The sequence below is a fragment of the Gigantopelta aegis genome, chromosome 9, assembly GCF_016097555.1.
Source record: "Gigantopelta aegis isolate Gae_Host chromosome 9, Gae_host_genome, whole genome shotgun sequence".
In the NCBI taxonomy this organism is placed as follows: Eukaryota; Metazoa; Mollusca; class Gastropoda; order Neomphalida; family Peltospiridae; genus Gigantopelta; species Gigantopelta aegis.
In genome coordinates, this window is record NC_054707.1 from 6317594 (window position 1) to 6334041 (window position 16448).

The 16448-nt window shown below is 35.1% G+C and overlaps 1 protein-coding gene across 2 annotated transcripts; it reads left to right on the forward strand.

Moving 5' to 3' along the window:
- The first annotated feature begins 673 nt into the window (after window positions 1-673).
- Window positions 674-15899, forward strand: LOC121381197 (GTP-binding protein 10-like). 2 transcript variants are annotated; one of them, XM_041510390.1, is made up of 10 exons: window positions 674-793; window positions 1888-2084; window positions 6233-6324; window positions 7713-7857; window positions 8372-8445; window positions 8857-8909; window positions 12014-12199; window positions 13463-13586; window positions 14716-15008; window positions 15162-15899. In XM_041510390.1, exons 1-9 carry the CDS (start codon window positions 674-676, stop codon window positions 14961-14963), a joined length of 1239 nt encoding a protein of 412 aa, XP_041366324.1. In that variant the 3' UTR covers window positions 14964-15008; window positions 15162-15899. The 2 variants fall into 2 exon arrangements, with proteins under 2 accessions (XP_041366324.1, XP_041366323.1); XM_041510389.1 differs by having other exon boundaries at window positions 14716-15899.
- Window positions 15900-16448: the final 549 nt, after the last annotated feature.

Genomic DNA, 16448 nt, shown 5'->3' on the forward strand with positions numbered 1-16448 from the left:
TCAAGCAAACGCTTTACCACTGGGCTACATCCAGTCCCAGATACGTAGTCTTGGTTATCACTTTGACAATACATCGCTTGAGCAAGACACCATATTACAAAGTTAAGTGTTTGATATGAACAGCACTTGGTATTTTACAATTTTTTATACTGGACTTTAGAATGTGGCAAAGTGCATACCTACTATGTGGTACACAGCTAGGGCCACACTTAGCCTACTGGGAAAAGTGGGGGGGGGGGGGGGGGGGGCTCCCAATATCTTAAGATCCAATCTATGGGCAAATATCACATCACAGGTCAGCATAATACAGGTCACTTTGTACCAAATTAGGTAATTTTGAAGAACACTGTGAGGTAAATTCATAGACAAATGGTTGCTTAAAAGAGGTTACCACCAGATCAGGTTTCACTAGTGAAAACATTTTGTATTGAATATATTTATAACTAAGAAAAATTAATTATGATATGTGACAAAGTAGATTTTCATTTCTTTTTTCTCTCTTAATCACATACCACTATTATCCTGCCAAATTTTAAAGGCTAGCGCATCACTGATATTTCGGTATAACTTGCAACATTGGTGGCCCCAAGGGTAAACCAGAGGTGCAATAATTCCATCACAAGAGGTGCTCCGATAAGAGAGGCTTGGCTTAGAACAGACTCGGAGTAAAACAATGGCGCTTTCCGCAAGAACCACGTTACGGAATGTTGATGTTTGGAAAAGCCAACTGCTTCAATTACTTTGGCGTATAAACGTACCCTTTTCTACTAAATCTAATTTCACAAAACCAAAGGTACGTTTTAAGATAAGCTTCACAGGTTTGTTTTGTTATGATTCTGTGTGATTACTTTATAAACGTTAACGCCAAAACCGCAACCGGTTGCGGGGTAAATTTGTAGTCGCTTCACAAGACGATAATTCATTAGTAGCGCTAGTTCCAGTCACACCCTAAAGCCGAATGCCAGTAGAATAAAGTTATATGCTTGTACAAGCAATTTTGAAATTTATAATTAACACATACTTTGTAAGTAACGGTAAAGCATACCTGTTAACAAAACTAAAAACCGGTTCTCGATCGGCTTCCAGTACTGAGGTGCCACAGAATACCGAAGTATACAGCAATTGGCTGAAATATACTCTTGACTTACTTAATTTGTGATACCCCTCTTATTGACTTATGAATAACATGATACGCCTCTTGTTGGATATTATAGCATATGAAAACTGTCCTTTGAAGAGTATTATTAAATGTTCAAATATGTCATGTGATAATGTGTATTTAGGGCTTAAAATAGGAAGTAATATATGGCCCACTGGGAGGGTGGGTTGGTGGTGTTAACGCAGGCTGAGTGAATGGTTTGGGGCAGGTGGTGGGGAAATTAGGACCTCTGAGATGTATTTTAGAGCCTGCTCATAAAATTAAAATATAACGGAATGACAGCTCAGCTCAGCCAAATAGAAAATGAGATGACCTTGAAACATAATCTGTTTTTTTTTTAGCTAGTGAATTTCTATTTCACCTGCTAGGTATAAAAAAGATACTGCTTTTTGCAGACCGCTATTTTAAGCACAGCATTTAACAGAGCTTTATTGGTAGGAGTACGGTAGTCTTTGTGGCAGTAACAGGATTCCATTCTTTCGGCCAAATCTTGAAATAACTGTCTGTTAAATACCAAATAGACCTAGTTTTAAAATGTTTAATTTATTAGAAGAGACGGAAAGTATACATTTGTTAAAATAAAACTAATTTAATAAAGATTATTGCAATATTTTTATAGTCTCTATACTGCTACTGGCATATTTAAGTAACATGTATGTATTCCAATTTCCATTGTTTTATTACCCTGACATTAATTACTATTGACTTAATGTCTTCCTGATTATCAGCGGAAGAGAAAATTTATAGATTCTCTGCGTGTGTATGTGAGAGGGGGAGCCGGAGGTCAGGGTCTACCCAGGTATGGTGGAATTGGCGGCGACGGGGGGAGTGTGTCGGTGATAGCCAGGAAGGACATCACTCTTATTGACGTAGCCAAGCGCAATGAGAAGAAAAGATACATCGCTGGCACAGGAGCAAACAGCAGGTACATTGTGCATACACTATTGAGGAATATCCATGCCCCTCGCAATTTATTTTAATTGCAGGGCCTTAATTATCTTTGAAAGTAGGAGGCTTGTGAGAACAGTAGGCAGCTTTAATTACTGAACCCACTGAGTTATATTTATTTATATAATTCAGGGCTTTAGATTGCATCAAAGTCTAGGTATCTGCATAACAACATTTATTCATATTAGCATTATAGCCAAACAACTATATAGGGTTGCATATGAATCACTACTAATTTTACATGGATTACAACTCATTTGTGGGTAGACTAATGGAAATACATGGTGAAAAGGTCTAATTTTGTCCAAATTAAGGATTTGTTCTAGCACTAGGGGTCTGCAGTTTTCTCCCCCCCCCCCCCCCCCCCCCAACTGTTCTGTACACTTATGCCTTCACCTCTGTAAATTGGTCATTGAGCAAATAACATATTAATAATAAATAACATTCAGGTATTTTTATAGATTCATCATATTAAAAAAAAAAAAAGATCTATTAATACATTCACCCCTATCCAGGGCTAGCTCTGGGTCAGCAGAAAAGTTCGCCAAATTATTTTTTAAACTTAAAAAATTGCAAAAACTCAGTTATTTTGTATTAAAATATCAATTATTACATCAAATTATTTTTCCAAATTAAAATAAAATTCGACAATTGTTTTTGAAATTCGCAATTGGCAAATTTGGCGAGTGCCAGAGCTAGTCCTGCCCATCTAATTAAGTAACCATTGAGCTGATAACATTTTTGCTTTACGCAAATGTAGAGACAATGTATGTACCAGGGGTTTCCCCAGGGCCGTTAGGCGTAGCGGCCCGACATGCCTTGGTCCGGAAAGTAAGCGCTTTGACGGCGTGGAAGCACCTTAAATCAATTGCCGCTATGCCTTGAATTGAAATGCTTTAGAAAAACAAGTCGATTACCTCTTGCAAACAACTTGTGTGCTAGTATATCAGGCACACCTAATCACTATGACAGGTAAAATACTTCCTAACTACTTAACAATGGACCAGTCGTCTGCTTACAATTGGTGTTTGGTAATTTATCACATCTGCTGGGACCGCTAATCCGTCAGGAAGGCGCTTACGCATAACAGGCTTCCCGTGCCGAGCAATCAAGCTTCAAGGCCGATCAAAAAAGAGGATGCCCATTGACAGAATCAACTGTACCATTTAACTGAATAAAGGATAGGCGAAGCACTTTTTTAAAAGTACAGTTAAGTTGGCAATCAATCATTTCTATCCTAACACCCCCTTCCCAAAACACACACACTGAAAATATCCAGAGCTTACGCTGTCGGTAGCCACATTATTAAAAAAAAAATGCCTTATAAAATTTTCAAGTGGCTAAAATTGTAGCTAAGCCATTTTCTTTCTTCTGATGTGAACAAACGGTTACATAATCTATCAGACACCTCAAACATAATAATATCAAATATTCAATTAGTGTAATAGCGATCTCGCAACCGGTAATGAGAAACGGTGTTATCCAGAATACAGCGTAGGCCTTATGTTTGCTTATTTTAATAATCACGGTTATTAATTTTAACGGCATGCATTCGACATGTATGACAGCAATGTGGCGGTGATTGAATGTCTGGAATATCTGTAACTTGTTATTTTAATTTTGTAAAGTCTTTGAACCAAAGTAATAAAAACAAACCGACAATGCGTTTCAATTTGAATACACATGCCAGTTCAGGGCCGGAAGACAATGTAGGCTGAGTTCCACCAGACCGAGCGAAAACAAAACGTTCGCTACACTGGTTTGTGAGCTTCACGTTAAACCAAATGGACACGATGGACACCAATCAAATAGTTTGCGAACGTCAGGAAGAACGTTCGTTGGCTGAACTGAGGAGAGCTCTCGGCGCGAATATACGTCACGCTTCAGTCAGCTGACACCCATTTGTCAAGAGACATCATTGCGGACATTAAACAATATGATGACACAGAAGTAAATCTTAATGTAAATTTGTAGAAAAACAACAGTTGTTTGCATCAATGAATACCAAACTACAGTTTCGTTTATTTCCTTTGTCTTTGTTAATTTTGGTACCTATTTTGCACACATGCAGATCGCGATTGCGGGAAATGAACATGAAGTATTTATACAAATTGCAGTTAAACGTACACTGAATTAGTTTACAATAATCATATTTATTAGATAATGTTAGATATATATTTGTAAGACTGTGAGGTGACATTTAATAAGTTAGCTGGATTTTAAAAAGACTGTAAATTTTAATTTTATTAAAGGTAGGGTCAACTCAAACAAGAGCCTTATGTGTTGGAAAGATGCATACCCGGACCACCAACACATACTGACACTTTAGCAAATGAAAAACACGTAATTTTAGAGTTAATAAAAAACCATGATTATTCCTGCTAACTGGGGGCAGCCATTTTGTTTCGTTTTTGTGAGGTCCGGTGGGATAGCTCGGTGTGAAGTGACGTCAGCTCCTGGCCATCTCCTGTATGTACAGTGTAAACAAAAGCAGTAATTTTCGACACGGCGCTTCTCTTTGATCAACCTGACTTGTAAAACAGCATAAATGACGTAATATTGTAATAAACTATTTAACTAAATATATTTCAAGTTGCATTAACAGAACAAAATGGGGTTATAGTATTTTTCTCTGTTAATTAATCCAAAGGAAAAATGTACAAAATTAGGCCTATTGATATGCTACGCTGGAGCAAAAACGACAACCCACGATACCCAAGTGATAATTTTCTTTTTGGGGGGACTACGTAATTGGTCAGTTCTGTGGTTTTTGATGGAAAAGTCTACTTAATCAATAGTTTTACAGAACTATTTACAGTAATAAACCATGTCCATTACAATTTTAAGGGTGACTGGTAATATTCCACAATACTGGTATGTATTTTTGTGTCTAGACAGCGACAATTAATTGGCTCGTCTGGTTACCAATCAAATACACACCTGCCAATCAGGAATCACAGGTAGAAGCAACTAACAACATAGACCAGTTAACTAAGAAAACACTCCATGTATCATTTCAGTACATAGGTTAATGCATGGGCAAAACATTGTTAATTGTTTCGACTTGTTGTGTAGCCACTTTGACAATGGTATTTTATTTGGTATTGAAAACTAATATATATAGTGCTGGATATACTTATTGCTGGCTTACTGGGATGTGTATTATTACAGAACATTGCAATGTATGACTATTTATTATCCCGCAAAAACCAGGTAGATTGTGTTTCTCTAGTTCTAAGGCTCATCCCTGACGTTACGCGTTAAGTATTACGTAACCACCAGCTCACCAGAGGGTGTACTCACTGATATGGTACAAAATAGATGCGCCCGTTATATATAATAGCCGTCACATTTAACCGTTTTATTAATTAACTATACAATTATACGTGTTGTTATTAAGCAATAATGTGCATTATATATCGTTGAATATGCATACCAGGCCAAATGCCTTAATTGTCCTCTCCTTTTACGAGGTTTTTTTTGTTGTTGTTGTTGTTGTTGTTGGTTTCTTCTTTTTTTTTTTTTTTTTTATAAATGGAATATACTGTGAAGTTAGCATTCTTAGCCTAGGTATTTTACAAGCAGAAATCACAACAAGCATTTAACACGACGCTGAAATCAACAGCAACAACATGGCACAAATTATGAAATTGTTGGGGGTGGGGAATTGATGAGTTACTTAAAAAAAAGTTTAAAAAAAAGAAACATGATTAGCTGGATTGAAGGTAAACACTTACCGTAACTGTTTTCAACCCACTACCCCACTTATTTTGGCTTGATTTGTGTTATACTGATGCTAAAAATGTAAGCGCCTTAAAAAATTCCTGGGGAAAGGCCTGTGTACGTTCTAGTTTAAAAAGATAAAACCAAGGCTCAAAATTAAGATTCTATGCACATTTCCAAATTGCATATGTCCATCACAGGGACTGGTATAATCATGAAATGCCTATTATTATTTATTCAAAGCTATGGGTTGTGAAAGTCTACACATTTTTCCTGATTAGTAATTTAAATTAGAAAGCCTCCAGGACCCAGTGTACAGGTTATTCTTTTCAACTATCAATTACTATTATGGACTGATACAAAGCACATTTCTCATTTATGTTGGGTGTTTGTTTTTTTCAGAAAATTTTGCCTGCTTGGAGAACAAGGAAAGAATCTTGAGATTCCAGTTCCTGTTGGGGTGGTTGTTAAATCTGACAACAATGAAATTCTAGGTAAACACAAGTACATACAGTGTATAAAATATGATTTGTTAGTCAGTAATAATGCAGGCTTCTAGAATTTTTATAAAATCCACTAGCCATGGAATGAGTTATTTTAAAAATTTACTAGCCATGATTAAAAAATCACTAGCCCTACTTTACTTTAAGTTAATACAATTTTACTAAATAATAGTAACAATCAGATATGTCACCTAAAGAAGGAGATAAGGGCTTAAAAACACTAACAATGGGGGTTTGGGGTGGGGGACGGTTATTTACTAGCCCATCATTGAATATCACTAGCCATGGGAGTGGGGCTACCATAATCTAGAAGCCCTGATAAATATACAGAACTTCACATATGTTGTTTTCGCTTCCTATTTATTGCACAAGTTTATTTTGTGCAAGAATATATACCACGCGGTCGAGTGGTATGTTCTTGTGCAAAATAAACGAGTGCAATAAATAGAAAGCGAAAACAACGTATGTGAAGTTCTGTATTTATTACATACCTTCTTTTATGTTTTGCAAAAACGGTTTTTAATTTAATGTCATAACAACATTTTGTTAAATCTATGATCAAAACTCCTTTCATGGATTCATTTAACGTTAAGAATCATACTCTGCGGCAGCCTTGTATAATGTTTCAAATACGATATGACATCATTTGTTAATCATACATGACATAAGTAAATAAAAGGTACTAACTGCACTAAAAAGAAAAAGGGGAATTCCCCATTTAAAAGTCTCGGTTCAAATTGCACATATGTGCAATACAGGATAAATTTATTACACGGTTTCAAAAGTCCTTTATCATTATAGTAAGATTGAATAGGTATGTAATAATATGTTTTATCACAAGCTTAACTGGATTGTTAGCACAATAGTTGAACATTATTTCCCATATATTGTGTACCACTAAGTGGACTCATTCCATTATTTCCAATAGTAGCATGTAATTCCATGGACATCTTGTTTAAGTTTTTGCCACCTCCGTTCCCTTCTCAAAATAAGCAATTATCCCAATGAATCCTCTATATAACATTAATTTAGCTAATTTATCATTTTGGTGACAACATTTACAAAGCGTATAATTTAATAATACATGAATTTTGGTGTTAATTAATTATTTTTTATATTGAAAAGCTTATCTGGATGAATTTGGTGTGAAGGTTGTGATAGCATTTGCTATTTTATTAGTTGGCGGAAACATGAACAAGGCTTATCATTTAATAATATTTTGATGCTAAACTATGGGTTTTTTTAATTGCAAAGCTGATCTGAATTAACCTGGTCAGAATGCTGAGATGGCATGTAATATTTTATCAGTTGGTGGAAACATTTAAAAGGCTTATGATTTAATGATATTGTGACTTTAAATTATTGTTTTTATTGGATAGCTGATCTGGATGAACCCAATCAGAAGGCTGTGATTGCACATGGAGGCAAGGGAGGCCACCCTGGAAACAACTTCTTAGGTTTAAAGGGAGAGATTCGTAATGTAATGTTGGATCTCAAGCTGATTGCAGACATTGGACTTGTTGGGTAATCAGTCTTGTTTGTCATTAATTATAAATAAAAAGTACATGACACTGTATAAATCAAGTGTATTTTCAGACAAAAAATTACTTGTGCATTCCAGTAAGCTATTGTTAAAATGTTATTGTGCCAAGTTTGCAATTTATGGTAATACAATGTTTTTGTATACCTCACATATGATTTGTAATACTTGCGTTTTGTACAGTTTAAATGGCATTAGATACATTTCAATGTTGATTATTATGCAGCTGTACTATTTTGACTAGATTAATGTGTCAATTAAACCAACTAACACCAATTTACTTCACGGCAACTGATCATGGAAACACTGTTGAGTCAAATTGTAAGTTTGTTTACCACATTGTTCAGTCTTGTTACAGCTGACAGGGAACATTTTGTTCAGTATCGCTATGCAAGTTTCAGAGATCACAATGTCATTAATTTAAAAGTTAAGGTAAGAAATTGTTGCTCAATATAAATTCACCAAGTGTCATTCAACTTATGTAAATGTTTTCTGTAGATTTCCAAACGCTGGTAAATCCACTTTTCTGGGATCGGTATCAAGAGCAAAGCCAAAAATAGCTGACTATCCATGTAAGTATTAAATATTAATTACATACATACTACATACATGTACATATTGAACCTCCTCAGTGTACCCATTCTCCTATTGGCTGTGGTATGTGCTATCCTGTCTGGGAAAGTGTATGCACAAGATCCTTTGCTCCTATTGGGAAAAAAATGTTGTTGTTTTTTTCTTTCTAAGATTATGTCAGAATGACATTCAATAGATGATAATTAATCTAATGTGCTACAGTGGTGTCATTAAACAAAACAAAAACAGATCACTTATTCATAATGGCCTTGTTTGGTTTTTCTCATTCCCTCCAGTACTTAATGGTATGTATGTAAGGCCAAGGTATGAGAAAGCAGTTAAATGTCTTTACAGTTGTAGTTCATAACAATTTTATAAATGTATTTGATAAAAACTAATTTGTATTTCAGTTACAACCATTCAACCACAGATAGGTGTTATGGAATACCCGGATTTCAGAAGGGTGAGTTTTTATTCTGTAATAACAGTGTGGATAAAAATATACTATTTTAATTATTTATAATAAATTTAATTTTAAAAAAAAAGCAAAAAGATTCTATCTATCCATTACACAGTTTTGACAGAATGACACCACTACCTTAAAACTAAAATTTCATGAACATGTATCATTCCAGCTGTAACAGCCATTGAAAACAGGCTGCTTATGGATACCGTGAAATCTGTCGAAACCAGATCACGCTAGGGACCTAATATTTTCCAATTTAGACAGGATCTGGTGTTTAGAGGATCAGATTTTAGAATTTAGAAATTCAGGATAGTGACATTTGGCTGTTTTTGACAGGATTCTCATTTAGAAAGGATTCAATGAACCTTGAAATTTAAATACCATTCACTGTTTGGTCATGTTAACTCAGGTATTAGTTTTGTAAGTATACCTAGAGAATGTACTCAATATTAAAAAGTTTAAAAGATTTATTTGTGATTACGATTATAGGGTGTATACTACCAAATCAAATCCCATAGACGACAATAGTAACATATGCGGCTAAAACTCCTACCTGCAACGTATCAACCGACATAAACGCCACGGATATAAATACTACCACCCCTTACACTTAAAGTGAATCAGAAAAAAATGGGGGTCAAGCTGCTTGTTTCTGAGATAACGGGTAGCGTCTATGACTACCCTAGTTTCGCACAAAATTTGAGTACTTTTTTTTACAGGTACCCCATACATGTTTCAAGCACAAGGCTACTTGACACATTGTTACTAGATGAAATAAAATTGCACATTTATTTTACCCAGATGAAACTATTATTTTTTACAACCAACACACTCACATTTATAACCAATCACAGGACTTGTGGTGTTCACTTCTCTATCAAAAGTTCGGTGCACCTCCAACTTTGACCCAGCCGGAAGTTATTTGGTATAGTACTACCTATACTGATAACATACATTTTTCAAAAAGTGTCCAGCTATGTGTCTTTATGACAACCAGGATCTGGTGTATTCTGACATAAACTGACAACCTCACTGAAAGTGTTGTTTCTACAGTGCAACCTAATATAATGTACACCTCAAAAAGCATATATATTGCATATAGTTTTGTACAAATGCAATATGTCATATTAAACAACAAAATGTTTTAAAATAAAACTCCTGAAGATATTTACTTTCAGTTGGGTGTGTGTACTCAGGTATATATATGTAGAGACAACAAAGATAGTCAGAGTACCTCTACCCCTTTAAAGAATGCCATTAAAACACATGCACTTGATTGACCCCTAGATTATGAAGACCTTAACAGGCACATCAAAGAAATATCAGTATTAAAAAAATACACTGTCTGAGGAAGGAAACACAAACATGACTGTACCTGTATGAAGTAATGACTTAATGTCCTGAACATTAGTGTTGGGAGGAAATCCTGTATGCTGGGTGTGGGTGTCTTCAAGTTACCAAGTGTGGGAATTTCAAATCCATCGGCCATGCTGATTTTCATAATGAACCATCAAAACCATTGGCAGCCACCAATATTCCTGACTATATTTTATTTATAGCCTACTGTAGTTGGAGGTTTTAATAGTTGTGATATCTGGAATAATCATGCAGCTTTAACACATTTATTTTTGATTAATTACTGAAAAAAACTATTTTTAAATGACAAAATTACCCGAACATCTATTTTCTTGCATTATTTTCTAATCCGGATGAATACAATATGTACATTAGATGTATTCCTACAATCTGTAATCCAGCATTTTATTTAGCTAGTAACATTAGGTAATACAGCTTTAACAATAAAATAAATTATCAACTTAATCCAAGGCAGATAATCAAATCTGAAAAAATTGGTTCTGAATCTAGTATAAACTCAAAATGCTTTTCATGAGAGCTAACTAAGTGATTATTAAGAAACAAAAATGATCTGGAGATCTAAGTATATGTTTAACAACCTTATTGTTATGTACAAATAAGAACAGAAGGCACAATAGTGACAACAAATTTAATTATGTTTTTGGTAAAGTTTTTCTTCAAATTTACTTTAAATTTTGCATAAAACTACAAATTTGTCTAAAATATAACTTAGCACCCTATAAATATGTCAGAATGACAATAAAAATCAACTTCTTTACAAATTTGAGTTTTCAGAATATCATACATAAAAAATTAACAATTTTAATGGAAACTAAAGACATTAACCCACTATTGGCACATGCTATTTTTAATATAAAAATAAATTGCTATTAAAATCTTAGTTCAGGTTGCCTATATATAATACCATATTTAAGAGCAGTTGTATATGGCAAGTCAAATACCATGTAAAAAGAAATTATTGAAATCTTTACAGTATGAATTATAGGCCAAAACCAACTTTTCTTCAGTGCTAACTTTGATTCAAACTCCATTCAGAGCCATGTACAGAGATTATTGTCAAGGTCAAGGTCATTGTGAACTTGCATGATCGAGTGATGGCTAATTAATCAACCAGTATAGTTTAATTAAATAAAATGACAAAATCATAATATTTTTTATTATGCACTGAATATGTGCTATAGGGTGTATACTACCAAATCAAATCCCATAGACGACAATAGTAACATATGCGGCTAAAACTCCTACCTGCAACGTATCAACCGACATAAACACCACGGATATAAATACTACCACCCCTTACACTTAAAGTGAATCAGAAAAAAATGGGGGTCAAGCTGCTCGTTTCTGAGATAACGGGTAGCGTCTATGACTACCCTAGTTTCACACAAAATTTGAGTACTTTTTTTTACAGGTACCCCATACATGTTTCAAGCACAAGGCTATTTGACACATTGGTACTAGATGAAATAAAATTGCACATTTATTTTACCCAGATGAAACTATTATTTTTTACAACCAACACACTCACATTTATAACCAATCACAGGACTTGTGGTGTTCACTTCTCTATCAAAAGTTCGGTGCACCTCCAACTTTGACCCAGCCGGAAGTTATTTGGTATAGTACTACCTATAAATATTATCAGGTGCACAAATTGTGTTGTGAATAGAAACTGGTTCCATATTAAATAAAATGGTGAATATTTTATTATTATTATTTTAAAGATCTCTGTTGCCGATTTGCCTGGCCTGATTGAAGGGGCACATGTTAACTGTGGAATGGGGCACCAATTCCTCAAACATGTGGAGAGAACCAAACTGTTGCTGTTTGTAGTGGACATCAATGGCTTCAAGCTTGGGATTAACTATACACACAGAACAGCCTTCGAGACCATCTTGCTGCTCAACCAAGTATGTAGGTGCTCATCCCTGTTTACACTTATTTTCATATTCATATACAATTAAAGTTCAAACACGCTACCCAGGGCACATCCTTGGCTATATGAGCTGTCTGTCCAGGACAAAGGGTTAATGGTTACTAGGGCTAGCTCTGGGTGATCAGAAACTTTCGCCAAATTATTTTAAACTTTAAAAATTGCAAAACCCAGGTATTTTCTAATAAAATAGTAATTATAACAAGAAATTTATTCATCAAATTAAAATAAATTTTGTCAATTGTTTTTAAATTTCGCACTTGGCGAACTTGGCGAGTGCCAGAGCTAGCCCTGGTTAGTTGTTAGAACTTGTTAATGACAGAAGTCTTACACTTACCCATTAAGTCGTTAAACCGGGGTGTGAACCCAGTACCTACCAGCCTTTAATCCGATGGCTTGACCACTACACCACCGAGGCCGCTTGTTAACCTAGTGGTCTACAAAATACGGTTATATAGATTGTATGTAATTTACATTTTACAACTGGCAAATGAAATGAGGGCTGTTTTATTATGAGAAATTGATCTAGGATTTCATAGCCAGAATTCTCGAACAATATTTCATAATTGCACAGTTTTAAACTTTTTTTCATTGCCTTTATTTCTCTGTACCGGCCTCAGTGGCGTCGTGGTTAGGCCATCGGTCTACAGGCTGGTAGGCACTGGGTTCGGATCCCAGTCTAGGCATGGTATTTTTAATCCAGATACCGACTCCCAAACCCTGAGTGAGTGCTATGCAAGGCTCAATGGGTAGGTGTAATCCACTTGCACCGACCAGTGATCCATAACTGGTTCAACAAAGGCCATGGTTTGTGCTATCCTGCTTGTGGGAAGCACAAATAAAAGATCCCTTGCTTGCTAATCGGAAAGAGTAGCCCATGTAGTGGCGATGTCTTGCTTTATTTATTTCTCTGTAACATATCGTCTGGTTTTTGTTTGTTTTTTTGGGTGGGCAGGGTGGGCAGGGTGTTGTGTGTTAAACTGTCTTGTTTAATGTAACATTTTGGTGGAAGCAGTCATCTTTTGCCAGACAGAAGAAATGGTAAATACAACTACCATGGAATCATGTTGGTTCCATCCAAAATCTGTTTTCAAGTTTTCAACTGAAAAATGTATACATTGCTTTGCAAAATGATTATATTAAACATACAAAATGTGGCACTGTATTAACAATTGAATGAGTGAAAGATGTTAAAATTGTTGTAATGTGGTAAGAAGACTTTAGATATTTTATTTTTTAGGAACTTGAACTCTATAGAGAAGATCTCTTAAGTAAACCGGCCATTTTAGCCTTGAACAAATGTGATGTTGAGGGAAGCGAAGAAAAACTGGAGGAAGTAGTCCGATTGATTAACAATTTACCAGGTGTGTGTTGAGATGCTTTATTAAATAACCCAGGATTTTGTTTACAGTCTCTTGTAACATAAAAATCTGAAAAGCAAATTATGCTGGGGATTTTGTTTGAGTTTTGAAGTGAGATGTTTTCTATTTCTAACTTAGGCATAGAGAAAGTTGACCTCGTTTTGTGTTTTAACAAAAGTTTGTTTTTGTTTAATGACACTACTAGAGCACATTGATTATTAATCATAGGCTACTGGATGTCAGATATTTAGTAATTCCATTAGTAGCAAGGGATCTTCAGCTAATACATCTTTTTTAACCATAATATTTCAACTTCTTGCTTACATTTATACTTTGTTTTCCACTTGACGTCAAACAAGACATTTACCTCCTATGTTAGTAGACTGGTCTGAACATTCGAACAGCCAATGGAATGACTTAAAATCTTCAAGTTTTCTACAATTGTGGCAAAGCCGGTATATTTCTTGTGGTTTTAGCAGCTGCAAATGTTTTGGGTTGGGTTTTTTCAAAACAGAAATCACGTATATCTCAGAAACTAGGTTCGGTGCCTTTAACCAATGCTTATAAAATTTTAGTCTAGACTCGAGACCGGTCTCGGTGGCGTCGTGGCAGGCCATCGGTCTACAGGCTGGTAGGTACTGGGTTCGGATCTCAGTCGAGGCATGGAATTTTTAATCCAGATACCGACTCCAAACCCTGAGTGAGTGCTCCGCACGGCTCAATGGGTAGGTGTAAACCACTTGCACCGACCAGTGATCCATAACTGGTTCAACAAAGGCCATGGTTTGTGCTATCCTGCCTGTGGGAAGCGCAAATAAAAGATCCCTTGCTGCCTGTCGTAAAAGAGTAGCCTATGTGGCGACAACGGGTTTCCTCTAAAAAGAAATCTGTGTGGTCCTTAACCATATGTCTGACGCCATATAACCGTAAATAAAATGTGTTGAGTGCGTCGTTAAATAAAACACTTCTTTCTTTCTAATGGAGTCGAAGACTTTAATGTGATGTCAAAACCATACAAATTGCATGCAGGTAACATTATTAAAGATTTGAGTTATAAGCATGGGCCCTGTACTTATACATGTAAAGATATTCAGAGTTAAATAACTTTTCACTTTTTTCACCATATTTTCAGAAAGTCTTGAAACAGTTGATGCAGACCTCCGACCATCAAAACTTGTGCAGTTTGATGGGACTTTCGTGATGTCGGCAAAGTATGGAACGTCGGTGGATGGTCTCAAAGTGAGGATGAGAGAACTTCTCGATATTTATGCCGATATGAATGACACAAAAGACAGATCTGAAAAGAGCATCGTGCATTCAGAGCACAAGCTGGAAATTCCAGGACATTTACAGGAGCAAGCCAAAACAAGACTGGTTTAGCAGTTACAAATATCCTAAATATGACAGCAAGCCAAAACAAGACTGGTTTAGCAGTTATAAATATCTTGAATATGACAGCAAGCCAAAACAAGACTTGTTTAGCAGTTACAAATATCCTGAATATGACAGCAAGCCAAAACAAGACTTGTTTAGCAGTTACAAATATCCTAAATAGGACAGCAAGCCAAAACAAGACTGGTTTAGCAGTTATAAATATCTTGAATATGACAGCAAGCCAAAACAAGACTTGTTTAGCAGTTACAAATATCCTGAATATGACAGCAAGCCAAAACAAGACTTGTTTAGCAGTTACAAATATCCTGAATATGACAGCAAGCCAAAACAAGACTTGTTTAGCAGTTACAAATATCCTGAATATGACAGCAAGCCAAAATATGACTCGTTTAGCAGTTACAACAATCATGAAATGGGAACATTTTGTTCAGTATTGCGTTGCAATTTGCTACAAAAGTTATAGAGCTCGTTAAACAATTTTATACTATGAAACAATAGCTGCTAATAAATTTTCAATTAACTAGAAATATCACTAATCAAGATTTTGACAACAAAACGTTCCCTGCTGAATATGACAGCATCTTAATCAATGATGACTTGTTTCACTGGAGCAGTTAATCGGATTGTTCTATGGTTTTGACCCATACAGCTGCTCTGGTGGGAAAAAAGGAGGACTGAAACTAGGGTCCCATTAAACACTGGAAAAAATATAGCCATTTCCTTGGCTGTTGAAGTATTTGGATCAGTTCAGTGGAATGGTGGATTATAATTTAAGTGAGAGACCAATGATTTGTGATATTTTAAAAACACAGAACGTTAAGATTCCTGTGGTGTGATATTATACTGGTATTCACATTAGGTTAACTATAAAAGTTAATGATTTTGAAATATGTCATCTAGCAATAAAAACACAAAGCAAAATGTTTTATATTATTTTTTAATTATGCATGAAGTCATATACTGATTAAAGAATATATTGCAGCTAAATACAGAATACTTCTGGTGTAAAATAGGTCAACAATGAAATGTAATATATTGGATAACTATATTAAATAATACTGTAAGTAATATAATATTCCACCATAAAATGCATCAATGTAAAAATTCTAAATTTGCTTTTCCTAACTTTTGATGCCACAAACATTTGCAGTATTTAATGTACATTGTCCAGTTTTTAAAATAAATTGTATGCTACACAAGTTATTAATCGTAAGTAAGAGGAATAATATTGGTACTCATCCTCTTGATGTATCTATATGCGTATAGTTATTAGGCTGCACCAATTTGATTTGAATCGGATCTTGTAATCTGAAACGGTCAAACACTACTTTAAGACATTGTTTGTTTTCTCATAATATTTCCGCCATGCATTCATTATAAAGTTTTGTCATTTGTAAACAAATTTCACCCATATCAACACCGGTCACAATAGACACAAAACCAATATAAATATACATTAACAAAAAATGC